We start from the raw sequence: 19,604 nt of genomic DNA on the forward strand, positions 1-19,604 counted from the left end.
AAACGAAAGGGACTGAGAAAATATTTGAAGAGATTATAGTTGAAAACTTCCCTAGTATGGGAAAGGAAACAGTTAATCAAGTCCAGGAAGCACAGAGAGTCCCATACAAGATAAATCCAAGGAGAAACATGCCAAGACACATATTAATCAAACTATCAAAAATTAAATAAAAAGAAAAAATATTAAAAGCAGCAATGGAAAAACAACACGTAAGGGAATCCGCATAAGGTTAACAGCTGATCTTTCAGCAGAAATTCTGCAAGCCAGAAGGGAGTGGCAGGACATATTTAAGTGATGAAGGAGAAAAACCTACAACTAAGACTACTCTACCCAGCAAGGATCTCGTTCAGATTTGATGGAGAAATTAAAACTTTTACAGACAAGCAAAAGCTAAGAGAATTCAGCATCACCGAACCAGCTTTGCAACAAATGCTATAGGAACTTCTCTAGGCAAGAAACACAAGAGAAGGAAAAGACCTACAATAATAAACACAAAACAATTAAGAACATGGTAATAGGAACATACATATCGATAATTACCTTATATGTAAATGGATTAAATACTCCAACCAAAAGACACAGATTGGCTGAATAGATACAAAAACAAGACCCATATATATGCTGTCTACAAGAGACCCACTTCAGACCTGGGACACATACAGACTGAAAGTGAGGGGATGGAAAAAGATATCCCATGCAAATGGAAATCAAAAGAAAGCTGGAGTAGCAATTCTCATATCAGACAAAATAGACTTTAAAACAAAGACTATTACAAGAGACAAAGAAGGACACTACATAATGATCAAGGGATCAATCCAAGAAGAAGATATAACAATTGTAAATATTTATGCACCCAACATGGGAGCACTCAATACATAAGGCAAATACTAACGGCCATAAGAGGGGAAAACCACAGTAACACAATCATAGTATAGGGGACTTTACCACCCCACTTTCACCAATGGACAGATCATCCAAAATGAAAATATATGAGGAAATACAAGCTTTAAATGATACATTAAACAAGACAGACTTAATTGATATTTATAGGATATTCCATCGAAAAACAAAAGAATACACATTCTTGTGAAGTGCTCATGGAACATTCTCCAGGATAGATCCTATCTTGGGTCACAAATCAAGCCTTGGTAAATTTAAGAAAACTGAAATTGTATCAAGTATCTTTTCCAACCACACTATGAGACTATATATCAATTACAGAAAAAAAAATCTGTAAGAAATACAAACACATGGAGGCTAAACAACACACTACTTAATAACCAAGAGATCACTCTAGAAATCAAACAGGACATCAAAAAATACCTAGAAACAAATGACAATGAAACCACAGTGGCCCAAAAGCTATGGGATGCAGCAAAAGCAGTTCTAAGCGAGAACTTTATAGCTATACAATCCTACCTTAAGAAATAAGAAACATCTCAATTAAACAATCTAACCTTAAACATAAAGCAATTAGAGAAAGAAGACCAAAAACCCCCCCAAAGTTAGCAGAAGGAAAGAAATCATAAAGATCAGATCAGAAATAAATGAAAAAGAAATGAAGGAAACGATAGCAAAGATCAATAAAACTAAAAGCTAATTCTGGGCTTCCCTGGTGGCGCAGTGCTTTAGAGTCCACCTGCCGATGCAGGGGACACGGGTTCATGCCCTGGTCCAGGAAGATCCCACATGCCGCGGAGCGGCTGGGCCCATGAGCCATGGCCGCTGAGCCTGGGCGTCCAGAGCCTGTGCTCCGCAATGGGAGAGGCCACAACAATGAGAGGCCCACATACCGCAAAAAAAAAAAAAAAAAAAAAAATCCTTAGTAAAAAGTTGGTTCTTTGAGAAGATAAACAATTGATAAACCATTAGCCAGACTTACCAAGAAAAACAGGGAGAAGACTCAAAACAATAGAATTAGAAATGAAAAAGGAGAAGTAACAACTGACACTGCAGAAATACAAATGATCATGAGAGATTACTACGAGCAACTCTATGCCAATAAAATGGACAACCTGGAAGAAATGGAAAAATTCTTAGAAATGCACAACCTTCTGACACTGAACCAGGAAGAAACACAAAGTATGAACAGACCAATCACAAGCACTGAAATTGAAACTGTGATTAAAAATCTTCCAACACACAAAAGTCCAGGACCAGATGGCTTCACAGGGGAATTTTATCAAACATTTAGAGAAGAGCTAACACCTATCCTTCTCAAACTCTTCCAAAATATAGCAGAGGGAGGAACACTCCAAAACTCATTCTACGAGGCCACCATCACCCTGATACCAAAACCAGACAAAGATGTCACAAAGAAAGAAAACTACAAGCCAATATCACTGATGAACATAGATGCAAAAACCTCAACAAAAAACTAGCAAAGAGAACCCAACAGCGTATTAAAAGGATCATATACTATGATCAAGTGGGGTTTACCCTAGGAATGCAAGGATTCTTCAATATACACAAAACAATCAATGTGATACACCATATTAACAAACTGAAGAAGAAAAACCATATGATCATATCAATAGATGCAGAAAAAGCTTTCGACAAAATTCAACACCTACTTATGATAAAAAAAAAAACCCTCCAGAAAGTAGGCATAGAGGGAAATTTCCTCAACATAATAAAGGCCATATATGACAAACCCACAGCCAACATCATTCTCAATGGTGAATAACTGAAACCATTTCCACAAAGATCAGGAACAAGACAAGGGTGCCCACTCTCACCACTATTATTCAACATAGTTTTGGAAATTTTAGCCACAGCAATCAGAGAAGAAAAAGAAATAAAAGGAATCCAAAACACAAAAGAAGAAGTAAAGCTGTCACTGTTTGCAGGTGACATGACACTATACATAGAGAATCCTAAAGATGCCACCACAAAACTACTAGAGCTAATCAATGAATTTGGTAAAGTAGCAGGACACAAAATTAATGCACAGAAATCTCTTGCATTCCTATACACTAATGATGAAAAATCTGAAAGTGAAATTAAGAAAACACCCCCATCACCACTGCAACAAAAAGAATAAAATACCTAGGAATGAACCTACCTAAGGAGACAAAAGACCTGTATGCAAAAAATTATAAGACACTGATGAAAGCAATTAAAGATGATACAAATAGATGGAGAGATATATCATGTTCTTGGATTGGAAGAATCAAAATTGTGAAAATGAGTCTACTATCCAAAGCAATTTACAGATTCAGTGCAATCCGTATCAAACCACCACTGGCATTTTTCACAGAACTAAAACAAAAAATTTCACAATTTGTATGGAAACACAAAAGACCTGGAATAGCCAAAGCAATCTTGAGAAAGAAAAACAGAGCTGGAGGAATCAGGCTCCCTGACTTCAGACTATACTACAAAGCAACAGAAACCTAGAGAGTATGGTACCGGCACAAAAACAGAAATATAGATCAATGGAACAGGATAGAAAGCCTAGAGATAACCGAACACAGATGGTCACCTTATCTTTGATAAAGGAGGCAAGAATATACAGTGAAGAAAAGACTGCCTCTTCAATAAGTGGTGCTGGGAAAACTGGACAGCTACATGTAAAAGAATGAAATTAGAACACTCCCTAACACCATACACAAAAATAATCTCAAAATGGATTAAAGATCTAAATGTAAGGCCAGATACCATCAAACTCTTAGAGGAAAACATAGGCAGAACACTCTATGACATAAATCACAGCAAGATCCTTTTTCAGCCACCTCCTAGAGAAATGGAAATAAAAACAAAAAGAAACAAATGGGACCTAATGAAACTTAAAAGGTTTTGCACAGCAAAGGAAACCATAAACAAGATGAAAAGACAACCCTCAGAATGGGAGAAAATATTTGCAAATGAAGCAACTGACAAAGCATTAATCTCCAAAACATACAAGCAACACATGCAGCTCAATATCAAAAAAACAAATAACCCATGGGCTCCCTGGTGGCACAGTGGTTGAGAGTCCGCCTGCTGATGCAGGGGACATGGTTCGTGCCCCGGTCTGGGAAGATCCCACATGCCGCAGAGCGGCTGGGCCCATGAGCCATGGCCGCTGAGCCTGCACGTCCAGAGCCTGTGCTCCACAATGGGAGAGGCCACAACAGTGAGAGGCCCGCGTACCGCAAAAAAATAAAAATAAAAAAAAAAACCCAATCCAAAAATGGGCAGAAGACCTAAATAGACATTTCTCCAAAGAAGATATACAGACTGCCAACAAACACATGAAAGAATGCTCAACATCATTAATCATTAGAGAAATGCAAATCAAAACTACCATGAGATATCATCTCACACCAGTCAGAATGGCCATCATCAAAAAATCTACAAACAATAAATGCTGGAGAGGGTGTGGAGAAAAGGGAACCCTCTTGCACTGTTTGTGGGTATGTAAATTGATACAGCCACTCTGGAGAACAGTATGGAGGTTCCTTGAAAAACTGAAAATAGAACTACCATACGACCCAGCAATCCCACTACTGGGCATATACCCTGAGAAAACCATAAGTCAAAAAGAGTCATGTACCAAAATGTTCATTGCAGCTCTATTTACAGTAGCCAGGACATGGAAGCAACCTAAGTGTCCATCAACAGATGAATGGATAAAGAAGACGTGGCACATATATACAATAGAATATTACTCAGCCATAAAAAGGAACGAAACTGAGTTATTTGTAGTGAGGTGGATGGACCTAGAGACTGTCATACAGAGTAAAGTAAGTCAGAAAGAGGAAAACAAATACCATATGCTAACACATATATATGGAATCTAAAAAAAAGGAAAAAAATGGTCAGAAGAACCTAGGGGCAAGATGGGAATAAAGATGCAGACCTACTAGAGAATGGACTTGAGTATACGGGGAGGGGGAAGGGTAAGCTGGGACAAAGTGAGAGAGTGGCATGAACATATATACACTACCAAACTTAAAATAGATAGCTATTGGGAAGCAGCCGCATAGCACAGGGAGATCAGCTTGGTGTTTTGTGACCAACCTAGAGGGGTGGGATAGGGAGGGTGGGAGGGAGGGAGATGCAAGAGGGAAGAGATATGGGGACATATGTATATAATTGATTCACTTTGTTATAAAGCAGAAATTAACACACCATTGTAAAGCAATTATACTCTAATAAAGATGTTAAAAAAAAGGAAGATATGTAATTATTAGTCATCTTAGAATTTGAAAAGTCAGAAAAACTATTTGTGATCATAAACATACTTCCTTAGAACCCAGAAGGGATTATTTTCATGCAACGCAGGAGAATTATTAAGCAAATAACAGTTCATTTTAAGTAATGAATTAATTCTATTTGAGGGACTTCCCTGGTGGCGAAGCAGTTAAGACTCTGTGCTCCCAATGCAGGGGGCCTGGGTTCGATCCCTGGTCAGCGAACTAGATCCCACATGCATGCCTCAACTAAGAGTTTGCATGCCACAACTAAGGAGCCGGCAATCCGCAACTAAGACCGGGTACGACCAAGTAAATAAATAAATAAATAAATATTTTTTTAAAGTTCTATTTGAACACATATACCTGAAATCCAGAAAAATATATCACTTAAAATTATCAATTTTCATGCAATCTTGTACTACATTTAAGAGAAGGAAAAACCTTAACAGCTAAAATAACTTGGCTTTTTAATTATCTTTATTACTAACCAGGCAACTTGCTGATTAAAAACATGGCTCCAGAGTCTGACTTCTGAATCCTGCCCAGCCCCTTGCTTGCTGGGTTACCCTAACCAAACTACTTAAAATTTCCACGATAGTATCTTTGGTGAAGAACTGGTTAGATATACAGAAGACTGAGGGAATTCTATTATAGTGCTATTTGGAGGTGGTACACCATACTTAATTAATATGGCAGTGAGTTGTTAATAGGAAATAAAACTACTTCTCACTTTTCAGCTTCGGGTTAAAAGGCTGACCACTCTATCTAAAGTAGAACATGAGCTCACCCACTCCCCTTTCTCTGTCACAGCACACGGTTTATTTCCTTCATACGTCCTGACATATGACTTACGAAAACCTATAATTTTCATATATTTTGTAATTGTTGACTCTGCCTCTTTCCCACCAAAATGTAAGTTCCATGCTAGACAAACTATCAACTGTCTTAGTTGTGGTGGCCAGTCTCTAGGACAGCCCCCAGTGATCCCCTGACTTGTGTAACCAACAGCACACTGTGAAAATTATGGAGTGTCATCTCCAAGACTAGGTCATAAGAGACATTACAGCTTTTGTCTTGCTCCCTCTTGGATCACTCACTCTAGGATATGCCAGCTGCCAGATCACGAGGACACTGAAGAAGACCTAGGGGGAGGCCCAAAGGGCAAAGAACTGAGCTAAAGAAGCCAGAGAAGCAGGGAGGCATCTTGCCGACAGCCATGTGCTTAAGCCATCCCAGAAGCCCATCAAACCTTCAGATATGAGAGCTCTAGACAACCTCTTCACCGCAACCTCCTGAGACACCAAGTCAGAACCATCCAGCTAAGCAAATTCCAAACTCCTGACCCACAGAAACAATATGAGATAATAAATGTTTGCTGTTTTGGCTTAGTTTGTTACACAGCAGCAGGTAACTGTTACAGCCACTGTTGTGTGTTCAGCCTATGGAACAGTTGCTGGCAGAAAGCTAGCAGTCAATAAGTACTTGAAGGTATGGATAAATAAGAAATTACTAGAGATAAAACACATAAAACATAGTGCCATCCCACAAATGTTTACCACTTAAGGGAAAAATATAATAACAAATTACAAATAAAGTATTGTAAATGCCCTCAAGAAAATCATAAGTAAATTAGCAACAGATAGAGACCAGTGATTAATTCTGGGGTTGAGAAGGAACCTCAAGAGAGGCTTTGGAAAGGGGATACACAGGGAATCTGGTGAGGCTGATATGAGAATTACAGGAGATGGTGCATGTTACGAGCTAAGCAGTATACCTGCGTTGTTCCATGGTCTTTACTAAAATGCAAGTGACATCACTATTACAAAGAGACATCGTCGTGGGGAGGAAAACTGGCCGTTCATTGTTTCAGGTTTGATAAGCTAACCACCCCAGTCATAGGTTCACCCAATAACAATTCCCGCAAACCCACCAACTACCTCATTCTACCTTCAATGTTCCTAAATATTACAAATGGGCATTTCCCACTTTTAACTTGTATTATTGAAATTTATGAAAAGGTCTTTAGCCAGACGCTTCTTTGAAAAGATGAAAAAGTACCACCCCCCCAAAAAAATTAACTACTTACAATGATTTGCTCACATTTAGATTTCATATAGTATTTTAATATTATTAAATGAAAAACATTATATTATTGAAATTCCTTTAAATTTCTTGAAAATAAGTTACCACATGCAATACGTATTCCACAGCCAAGTGCCATGTGCAGAGCAGCCAATGGAAATGCCCACGTAGGGAAGAATGAAGGCCTCAGTCTTTCTTTATCTGTGATAAAGTCACAAGTCCAATCCTAGCGTGCATGTGTTCGGTTGCTCATTTGTTTTTATGTTTTGCCTATGTTTATAATTTTTTTAAATACTAAGTTTCACTTAAAGGTTAATTAAAAAGATTTAATCCTTTCCCATTAAGTTCAATAACACCATGAATTCTACCACAGACCCCTTGGTAGTCCATAGACCATAGGTTAAGAGTCCCTGGTAGGTAGATATGGAATAATAACAGAAATAGTGGTGGAAAAGAAAGCAACTCAAGTTCTAATGCTTGCAGTGAATCAATGGGAGGGACTAGATGACCTACAGTTGAGACCAACATGGAGAAATGAAATAAAAATGCTCAAGAAGAGCTGGAAGTTTTTGAATGAAGAGCTACCAGGAAAATAAAGTCCTCAAATAACCCCTAGGTTTCAAGTAGAGCAAGAGGAAAGCAAACATTCAAAGATAACAGGCTTTGAGTTCCAAAGAACAAAGTAGGAGGGTTTTCGAAGGCTGGAGAAGTTGGGAGATACTGTCAGATTAGAAAAATAAACAGACCTGGATGAGGGAGAAGCACATAGGTGCTTAGTGAAGATGTGGACTGATTATGACTTCTGATGTTGACTCTGGTCAGTAGAAAAGTGATTTTAATTGTAATAATTTTAATGAAAATTAACTAGGAAACATAAATCAAACCATGTAGACTGTATCTTCTCAATTTATCTTCTCTCTGCCCTCTGCCCCTACTGCCACTACCCTAGTTCAGGCCACCTGGACAATTGTTGCAGCCTCCTAACTTGTCCCTGTGTCTTCACTGCCCCCTACCTCTACCCCTCCCCGAGCTACTCCCTGCACTGATGTCAATTTGATCTTACCGAAACGCAAATCAAATCATGTCCCTCACTCCTGTGCTTAAAACCTTCAGCCTTTGTAACCCCATTACTCAGAGGATGACCCTCAAATATCTTACCATGGCTCAAAGGTCCACTTTAAACTAAATCTTACTTCCTCTCCAGACAATCTCTTCACTACTCCACCACCCTTATATGATCTAGATGTAATGAATAACCTAGAGTCTTCTACACATGCACAAGCTATCCCTCATGCCTAGAACCTATCCACACCCACAACTTCTATCCCATCCCCTTTATCTGGCTAATTTCAACTCAATCCTTAGCTTTCAGTTTGAACTACATCTCACATAGGAGCCTTTCTGACACCTCAAGACTGGATTAGATGCCCACAGACCTAGTGCTTTCCATTATATTATATGTATACTACTCTGAAACTGCCTTTCATCATACATATGTTTACTCAACAAACCTTTAACTCCTTGAGAACAAGAATTGTTATTTTATTCACTAAATGTTCCTGGAACTTGGCATGGTCCTAAGCATGTAGTGGGTGTTCTATTAATATTTGTTAACTGGGTTAATTAATGAAGAGCTTCCTACCTTCCATGCCCAGGACACAAGCTACTGCATCTTACACTTCTAAATCCTTCTCAACGATATTTTAAATAAGGAATAATTAACACAGCATATCACGGAGAATGCCAGACATTATGCCTTTTATATATTAAATTTAAAAACCCAGACTCTTCCCAACACTGTTATTTCAAAGTGCAGTCCCCTACACTAAAAACAAGTATGAATTTCTGTAATTTAATACCATGGTATAAGATAGTAAGGAAAATACCCACTCAAAGGAAAAGAGCACAATACATTTTAAAAGAATTTAATATTCAAAATACCTCAAAGTTATATATACCCACATCTACTCAAATAGTTTCTAATTGCATATATTCAAATATTATAATACTATATGCTTGAAAGGAAATATAAATTAGCTCTGTAAATAAGTATCAGACTATTTTTAAGACATAGACCAATACTACCCATACACAAAAATTATCTGAAGACATCAACAATGGCTTTCTACTTGCCAACCTGACACTTCCACTAGGAATCCATTCCACTGATATCCAGGAAGTAAAATTATTACAGGGTAAAAAAATTACTACCACTCCTGCCAGCCTGTATTCCAACCTGTCCTTTAAAACTCAGCTGAAAAGTCACCTTCTCTATGAAGTCTTCTCAAAGACCAAAGTTGACCACACCACTGTGCCATTCCAGCCCATATCACTGCACTACAACTGTACACTGGTTGTGTACACATCTGTTTCCCCACTGTTCCCAGAGGGCAGAGACAGATTATTCATTTCTGTATTCCTATACTAGTACTAAGCCCTCAATAAAGGCTTCATGAATGAATGGATAAAAGGATGAATAAACAAGTCTGCATACCCTACTACATCTTAGCATATTCAACTCTGAGAGCTCTTGATCTTATTCCCAAGTTTCTACTGATTTGAAGAGGAGCTCTCTAAACCAGTCCATAAATATTTAAAAAGTCCAAGATAGCACTTAAGTGTTACTACTGAAAATCTAAGTACAGGAAGCTCTAATTAACTCATATTAATGGACTCAGAAAGGCCCACCCAACTTAGTAAATAGTTTAAGTTTTATAGAACTTATTTTCATGTATATTCAGTTGTCCCAGTCCATGCTGGTATACCTACTTCAGACAGAATATTTTTAATATATAGTTTTACAGAAAAGCTATTGAATATATTATCATACTTTTTGCTTTATCATTCGTTTTTAACTTAAAAAGGAAAAATAAGAATAAAAATGCAAAATAAACAAATTATAGTACAGAAAGCTTTATATCTTACTAGGCCAATATAATTATTTTAAATTATTCTTTTCCATTGAGCATTTTTTGTAAAGTTAATGATTTAGGTCCCGTGACCGTACTTGCGAGTTAGACACAAATTCAGATAATCAAAATCATTTTATTTTCTTTCATAAGTATGACATCTAATTTAACATATATCCCACAAGACACAGCACATCTAGGTAGGCACAGGAATACTCTGCAGGTAGACAAAATCCAAGCCTGTCAGGCACATCCATCTGGAAACTCATCTTCGAGTGAACCAGTCTCACAGAAAACACCCAGGAATATGCTGGAGTGGTCTGGCAGCAGTTAGTTATACTGAGTGAGTCTGAAGGCCCATGGAGAACAGGGAAATCTTCTCAAAGCACCCATCAGAATGCACACCCAGACCATGAACCCCTCAGCGTCTCTAAGACCCCATTCCCGAGGGGAACCAGGAAAGCCTGCACGTATACCTGGCAGCAGGCTGCCATTGTTGCTAGATCTGTGATTTCCATACAGAAGTTTTTCTACGCCCTTGGCAATTAAGAAACCTTATATCCTTTACCCGTTGCCATCTCTCAGTCACACATATCATTATTCCTTTCAGACAGACCTTTTTCAGTTTTGTTTACTAGAAATATTCAAAACAGTTCATTTCTTATCACAGAAAAATTCTTAGATACACTATGTCTTTACAATTATAATTTTCTCAGGATTAAGATCGATGGCTATGATACAACTTTCCCTTGTCAGTTTCAAGGTCAGTAGTCTCATATGGGTGGCTGCAAGAGAAAAGCAGAAAATAAGGAGATATATTGAATACGTCTAGATTTTACACTGGCACTCTGAGTGGAGAAAGGGATAGGACTTAAGTGGCAGTATAACTCTCTTGGTAAAGATCATGTTCTCTGGGGCCAGTCTGCCAGTTTTCCCAGCTGCCTCATGTGACTTTGAACAAGTTACTTATACTATCTCTTGCCTCAGTTTCTCTGTATTTGAAAAAGGGAATAATAATAATGCCCACTCAGAGGCTTGTTGTGAAAACTGAATGTGTTTATAAAGCTAACATTTGGAATGCTACTTGGCACATAGCTAGTAATTAACTGTCCTTACCATCACATAACACTCCTTTTTCCAATCAGCAGCTGTGTTTCTACATTCTCTAAGTAAATTCTCCAGCAACTTATCTTACATCTTTCTATTCCCTGGAAGATTCTTGCATGTTGACTGAGAGACGTATACCAAGTTAGAGAAGCAGGGTTCTACCATGGAGGCCTTATGTGCCACGTCAAAAAGCTTTAGGCTTGACCTATAGATAACAGGTGCAATTAAGCAGTTTCAAATAGGATAAAATATGGTCAGACATGCAATTTAGATAGGTCACTCTGGTTTCTGTGCAGGAAGTTGTCTTTTTAGGAAGCAATAGAAAGTTGTGAGAGTCCTGACGAGATAATAAAGGGACTAGTGCTGTCATAGAAGACTTGAGAGAAGAGAATATATTCAAGAAATAATCAGAAACACTGGAAGGGTGAAGTTACCGTCTATGAAAATATAGGAATAGAAATGTGTTTAAGAGGGAAGTAAAGCGTTTAATTTGGGGCACATAGAGTTTCAAGTACAAATGAGACATCCATGTGAAGGTATTCTAGGTCAATGCATGAATGTCTCAACTTGAGAGAAAGATCATAGACAGAGATATACACAAAGATATACCAAGTCAAGTACTATATACACAGGAAAGGAGCAATGGCTTCAGGAAAGCAACCTGAGAAATGACAATAGTTTTAAAATAGGCAAAGGAAAAACACATACACAATACAGATAGAAAAGGAAAAATCAGAGGGATATGAAAACCTATAGTTTGGTGCCACAGAAGCCAAGAAATCTTTGTTTTTCAAAGAGGAAGGAAATAACTGTATCAGGCAGAGCAGAGAAATCCATTAAACTTCCAAAGACTAAAAAGTAATGAATATCACTGGGGATAAAAAGGATTATTTTATAATGATAAATTGAAACAACAATCCAAAATGTATATGCACTCAGTTGCAGAGCTTCATAAAACATGAAGCAAAAGCTGAAAGAACTAAAAAGAAAAATTAAAAAACCCAAAATTATACTTGGAGATTTCAACACTCCTCAATAATTTTTAGAAAAAGCAGACGGAAAATCAGAATATAGAAGATGTGAACAACCCTATCGACCAACTTGGCCTATTAACTATTTATGGACCAATTCTAACAAAAGCAGAATATACATGGAACATCCACCAGGACAGACCACATTCTGGGGCAGAAAGCAAGACTCAAATTGAAAAAGACTAAAATCATACAAAGTATGGTCACTGGCCACAAGGGAATTAAATTACAAATCAGTAACATAAAGATATCAGGAAAATCTTCAAATATTTGAAAATTAAACAACATATACCTAAATAATCAATGGGTAAAAGAAGAAATCAACAGGAAATTTAAAACTATTTTGAATATTCAGAAGATTAGCAGCTAAAGCAGCTCTCAGAAGGAAATTTATAGCATAAAATTCTTATTAGAAAACAAAGTTCTCAATTATTTAAGCTTCCACCTTAAGAAGCCAGAAAAAGAATAAAGCAAAAGTATAGAAATGATAAAGATTAACAAATAAATGAAAATAAAATAAAGAAAATCAGTGAAACCAAAACCTGGTTCTTTGAAAATATCAATAAAATTGACAAACCTCTAGACAAACTAATCAGGGGAAAAACAGAAGACAAATTATCAATATCAGAATTGGAAAAGGGGGAAATAAATACAGATCCTACATTAAAAAGATAAGGAAATATCACAAATAATTCAACAACATAGATAATATGGAAAAGAATTCCTTAAAAGACAAACTACCAGGTCTCACTCAAGAAGAAACAGAAAATTTGAATAGTCCTATATTTAGTAATAGACATTTCATTTCAAACAAGATAGGAATGGCAAATAAACACATGAAAAGATGTCCAACATAATTAGTCACTGGAGGAAACAATTTGTCAGTGTCTTATAAAGTTAAAACCACATGACTCGCCCTCCAAAATGAAAACATATGTCCAAAAACAACTGCACTCAAATGTTCATAGCAGTTTTTCCTAACAGCCAAAAACTGCAAACAACCCAAACTGTTGAATATATAAACCAACTTTAGTATTATCAAACAAGGGAATACTATTCAGTAACAAAAAGAACAAATTTCTGATACACCCAATCACTAGATGAGTCTCAAAAGCATTATGCTAAGTAAAAGAAGCCAGACACAATGGCAAAATACAATGTAATGCCTTTTATATGAAATTCTAGAAAATGAACTACTGTATAGTTCAGAAAACTGATCAGTATTTTCCAAGAGCTGGGAAGGGGGAAGAGAACTGACTGCAAAGGACACAGCGGAAACTTTCTGAGGTGATGGAAATGTTTTATATAACTGTAGTGTATGCATGATTGTATACATTTGTCAAAATTCAGACTGCACTTTTAAAATTAATACATTATATTATATGTAAATCGTACCTCAATTTTTAAAAGTGCATATTACTAATCACTAATATTGTGAATGCATGGTTTACCAAGCATTTTAGTATATATTACTTAATTTAGCTCTTATAAAAACCCCTATAAACAAGGATGCCAAGGCTCAAAAGCTAAATGACATTCAAAGCTAGTACATGGCAGAGCTGGCACCCGAACCCCACTCCCCTACATTCACCTACGTGTAATGAAGAGCAGACACTAATGGAGATCTCAGAACTTCCTCTAGTTGCTGTACAGGACGATGTCTGTTTTGCTAGCTGTAATTGTGGACTACCTGGTGTCTTGAAGTCAATTTAGTGGAATGGATCACCTTTCTTTTTTTTCATGGAATGGAGAGGAGTAAAAAGGAGTGGAAAGGGGCTTCCCTGGTGGCGCAGTGGTTGAGAGTCCGCCTGCCGATGCAGGGGACACGGGTTCGTGACCCGGTCCAGGAGGATCCCACATGCCGCGGAGCAGCTGGGCCCGTGAGTCACGGCCGCTGAGCCTGCGCGTCCGGAGCCTGTGCTCCGCAACAGGAGGGGCCACAACAGTGAGAGGCCCACGTACCGCAAAACAAACAAACAAAAAAAAAAGGAGTAGAAAGGAAGGAAAAGAAAATGATTAGAGTTCATTATGCTTAGAAACATTAAATATTGGTTCTTAAAAAAACTTTCGTTTTGACAGAGAGAATTTCTGTATGTGTGCTGGGCTACAAAATAAAGTGTGTTTCTCACTGTGGGTCCTAGTCAAAAAAGCTTGAAAACCATCGCTGCAGGCCACACAAGGGATTACGGCAGTAACGTTGGCTGCAGAGAGATGAAAGGGGAGATGAAGATCAGCAGGAGCGCTGTACTTTAGGCAAATAGTTGTGAGGGACAAGGGAGAAAAAAGCAGGTCAAAAATAACGCCTGCCCCACAGAAACACCCAGTGGACACTTTGATGGAAAACTCAGCATTGTGACATCCACATTCAATTTTGTCCAGCTTACCTTTTCACACATGCCCCCCTTCACTGTCCTCCTCCCAACCTTTTTTGCCTCTACAAGGAAAGCTTTCCTTTCAACCCAGGTATAAACAATGAAGCGTTGTAAGCTAAATGATTTTTTTCACCTTTATATTACCCTAGCACCTTGGACAGCACTTTATACCTAGCGGGTGCCCAAATATTCGTAGAGCAAATGCTGTTTAAAGTATATTAAATCTGCCTAGGGGCCTCAAGGCTACAGTAATACTTCATTCCTTTAACCCAACAGTGTCCTATGAAATTAAATTCTGACAGTAATTTAAGAAATAACCTTGAAATGTGAAGTACTTTTGCAGGCCTTTAACAAAGCAACCTAAAGAGATGGGTTTCTAACATTAATGTTTCCCAGGATGTTTCAATCTAATGTTTTTAAAATACTGTTATTCAAACATATGACTACAGCAGATGCCATTCTTATATTTCTTCTCTCAAGTCCTGCCCAAAAAAGGCTATTCACTTTAGGAAGTTCTAAATTAAAAGCACACATGCAACACATGTTGCAGGGGTGGCAAACTTTAATTACAAAACATATCGCTAGCACACATCAAAGCATAATGGCAAATGTTTCCCTGCGCTCTGACTCACCAGAAATAGTTTAAAGAGCCCTCAAAATATCCAGCTATCCTCTCCTCCTCAAAGCTCTGCATTGCTCTGTAACACACATACCCTGTAAGGGTCAACTGCAAATAAGTCAGTCACACCACCCCTCTGTCCATACATCGGGAAGTATTTTTTAAAGGGGGTAAAAATGGACAGAACTGAATGCAGTAGTCAAGATACTTGAGCTTAAATGAGACTCACCAAAACCCTGTGAGGAAGGCAGAGAAGGCATAAAATTAGTCCTGCTTCACTGACAAGTGAACAATCTAATAATTGATCTGCCAAGGTCACAGAGCTAAGTGGTGAAGTTCTGTCTTCCAACGAGAGTCTTCTGATTCCAAGTCCAATTCTCTTTCCACACGGCATCAATCAACAATGACCAAGAAAGAACTGAGTTGTCAGTGTCTCCTGTTCAAGAGAGCCGTGCTTATTCTCTGACCTCCACAACAATGGGCCAGCTGCCTAAACTAGACTGCCTGCTCAATCTTTCCCTGGAAGGAGAGGGTAGCAAGGAATCCAGGACAGTCAATCATGTGAACATCTAAGATGAAGGTAGGTCAAGGCAACAGTCAGAAATCCAGCCAGGTGGTCAGAAAGGCTGACATCAGGTCCTGGTCAAAGCTTCTCTACTCTGTGCAAAGGCAAGACTCCATCTCCAGGAAGCTTGACCAGGACCAAGCCAGGTCCAGATCCCAGGAAACCACAATACCAGGCAGGTTATCAAAAGAGAGACTCGTTCTTTCATTTGTTGAGCTAATTTATGAAAATGCTTAACATGTGCCAGACAACATGCCTGGAAGTATTAATAACAACTCACTGTCTCTGTGTTCAAACGGTTTAAACCAGTGAGAAAGACAGACCATAGGCCAACATCAAAAAAATCTACAGGGCTTCCCTGGTGGCGGAGTGGTTGAGAGTCCGCCTGCCAATGCAGGGGACATGGGCTCGTGCCCCGGTCCGGGAAGATCCCACATGCCGCGGAGCGGCTGGGCCCGTGAGCCATGGCCGCTGAGCCTGAGCGTCCGGAGCCTGTGCTCAGCAACGGGAGTGGCCACAACAGTGAGAGGCCCGAGTACCGCAAAAAAAAAAAAATCTACAAACAAATAGATGCTGGAAAGGGTATGGAGAAAAGGGAACCCTCCTACACTGTAAATTGGGAATGTAAATTGGTATAACCATTATGGAGACCAGTATGGAGGTTCCTTAAAAAACTAAATATAGAGCTACCATATGATCTAGCAATCCCACTCTTGGGCATATATCTGGAGAAAACCATAATTCGAAAAGATACATGCACCCCAATGTTCACTGCAGCACTATTCACAATAGACAAGACATGGAAGCAACCTAAATGTCCATCGACAGAGGAAAGGATAAAGAAGACGTTGTACATATATACAATGGAATTTTACTCAGCCATAAAAAAGAACTAAATAATGCCATTTGCAGCAACATGGTTGGACCTAGAGATTATCATACAAGGTGAAGTAAGTCAGACAGAGAAAGACAAATATTATATGATATTATATGTGGAATCTAATAAAAAATGATACAAAGGAACTTATTTACAAAACAAAAACTGACTCACAGATCTGGAAGTCAAACTTATGGCTACCAAAGGGGAAATACGGCAGGAAGCGATAAATTAGGAGATTGGGATTAACATATACACACTACTATATATAAAACAGATAACTAATAAGGACCTACTATATAGCACAGGGAACTCTACTCAATATTCTGTAATAACCTATATGGGAAAAGAATCTGAAAAAGAATGGATATATGTATATATATAACTGATTCACTTTGCTGTATATCTGAAATTAACACAACATTGTAAGTCACCTATACTCCAATAAAAATTTAAAAAAAAAGACAGACCATAAATCATGTACTGCTTTGATAAAAATATGCACAGGGCACTATGGTAAAACCCAAAAGTTCTGACCCTACCAAGCCCAGGGGCAAGGATGAGGGGAGAGGCAAGGAATGGAGACAGGATGGACAGAGAAAGTCTTCACTGAGGAGGAACCCATTTACTAATGTAAGATCAGAGCACGATGGCTTCCAGAGTGGCCCACTGAAGCCACTCCACAACATGAGTCTGTTTCTAGAACTTGGAATAGAGATTATGTGTTGGCAAAGTGCAGAGACAGAGTCATGAAACAAAGGTAAGGGTGGGATCTGAATGAAAAGAGGAAAAAAAAAACTGTAGAGTGCCCACAAAATATGAACAAACCTCAAGAATATCATAACATAGAATACTATTCAGCAACAGAAAGGAAGCACTCACACACACCACAACATGGATGAACCTTGAAAACATCATGCCAAGTAGAGGAATTCAGTCACAAAAGCGCACGTAAGACTCCATTTATATAAAATGTCCAGAAGAGGCAAATCTATAGACAGAAAGTGGACTGGACATTGCCTAGGGCTGAGCGAGTTGGGAATAATTCGGGAGAGACTATTCACAGGCATAGTATATTTCATATAAAAATTCTATATAGTATATTCTATATAAAAAGAATATATATATATATTCTTTTTGGGTAATGAAAATGTTCTTAAATTGATTGTGGTGATGGTTCTACAACTCTGCAAGTATACTAAAAACCATTGAATCATACACTTTAAATGGGTGAACTACATGCTATGTGAATTATACCTCAATAAGGCTTTGCAAATATACCACTGTAGATTCTCATAAAAGTTAATACTTAATAATTGCACATGGTTTTATTATTGGCCTTAGGAGCCATCTGAAGGCTAAGTCAGCACAGCAAGTGTGTGGGTTTGGAGCTACATGGAACAAGACTCAAGCCACAGCTACACCACTTGAGAGCTGTGCATACTTGGGTAAGCTACCTACTTAGGCTGCCTGAGCCCCGATGCACTCCGCACTACAATAAGTACATCACCCACCTTGCAGGGTGAGAAGTTATATACATAATCTGCATAAGTGCTCAATATTACTACCATTTCTGAATATTATCCTATGAGAAATAAATGTTATCCAGAAAAGTTTACATAAATATCCTTTTCTTAGATACTATCCAGAGGAATAAAACACAGCGTTCTGATTCAATTTTTTAAATTGTGCATGTCCAGATCTACATCTCATTCATCTTTTTATGCCCACCTAAACCACGTGCCTAGGATGTTACTTTGGATATTGGGGGTGCTAAACACTTTTTGAGCGCTCAGTGAGTTCTAGGCACTGTTTCATATTTGACATAAAGTGAAGCTGAATTCAAATCCTAGTTATCGAAGTGCTGTGCTTGGTCCTCCTTATCATGCTTCTGTGTTTTTGGTGCTACTTTTTATTTGGGTCTTGTTGTTATTCTCATTGTTATTTTTTACCGTTAACCAAGAGTTACATTCAAAAATATACTTCTCAGAAAAATTCATTTGAATATATAAGAATTTGTAACAGTGATATAAAATGTTAAGTACTTATAAGAAAGCTGATTATTTTCAGCATGCAGAATATAGGATAAGGCATGCTTAGTTCTCTCGTTTTTAAACAAAACTTTTAAAAACTATATGTGTGATATTTTAGTCTGGTTTACTTTAATTAGCAACTACATATTTTTGAAAAGCTGACATGTCTTTAGCTATCCTTTGTACCTATTTTTGAAGTGTGCGATTCACCCTCAAAGAAACAGAGATGATTTGAATGATTCCAAGTTGACTAACAACTTGTGATTAAACAAAATTTTTAAATGAACATATTGACTAGTCCCTTTTACTATTTGAAAGCAACAATCTAATGTATTTCACAACCAGTTCTACCTCTTACTTTAGCACTATAAAGAGAGTCCCATTTCCAAAACATGCAGTTTGTAGCAATTTCAAAGGTGTTAGTGCAGCACACCATCAACATTACATGGTTAGTTAAGATTCACAACAAAGGAAATATCAAGGATAATCTTACCATATCATCTGTCAGTGTCCTAATATTTAAATGCTGCAAATGAAAGAAACCAATCATATCAGTAATTTATAACAGCTTTTTTAATATTAGTTAATAGAGTACATTTAAAATTCTACAACGCTAAGTTGAATGTAATTCAATTTCTGACAGTCTGATAAAAATGCATTATATATTGTTTTAATCACTTTCTCAAAAAGATGGACAAAAGTTACCTTGAATGTGATAGTCTCCTAAAATTTCTTGTCTTTGTAAACCTCACAAACTAGAAACCTCACTGTAGAACAATAAATATATTCTCCCAAATAACAGTATTAGCTACCATACAGACTTAGAATG

At 37.8% G+C, this 19,604-nt stretch overlaps 1 protein-coding gene across 4 annotated transcripts in view; it reads right to left on the reverse strand.

Moving 5' to 3' along the window:
• The window catches only part of DIAPH3 (diaphanous related formin 3), a 546,819-nt gene that overhangs the window by 500,160 nt on the left and 27,055 nt on the right, over positions 1 to 19,604 (reverse strand). The window contains exon 2 of one of the 4 annotated variants that reach the window (XM_059996014.1): positions 19,269 to 19,301. The exons of the other annotated variants lie outside the window; for them this stretch is intronic. Within the exon in view, the coding sequence (XP_059851997.1) occupies positions 19,269 to 19,301 (33 nt within the window). The remainder of the gene's footprint in view (positions 1 to 19,268; positions 19,302 to 19,604) is intronic. 4 annotated transcript variants of the gene reach the window in all.

The sequence above is a fragment of the Delphinus delphis genome, chromosome 18, assembly GCF_949987515.2.
Source record: "Delphinus delphis chromosome 18, mDelDel1.2, whole genome shotgun sequence".
Lineage (NCBI taxonomy): Eukaryota > Metazoa > Chordata > Mammalia > Artiodactyla > Delphinidae > Delphinus > Delphinus delphis.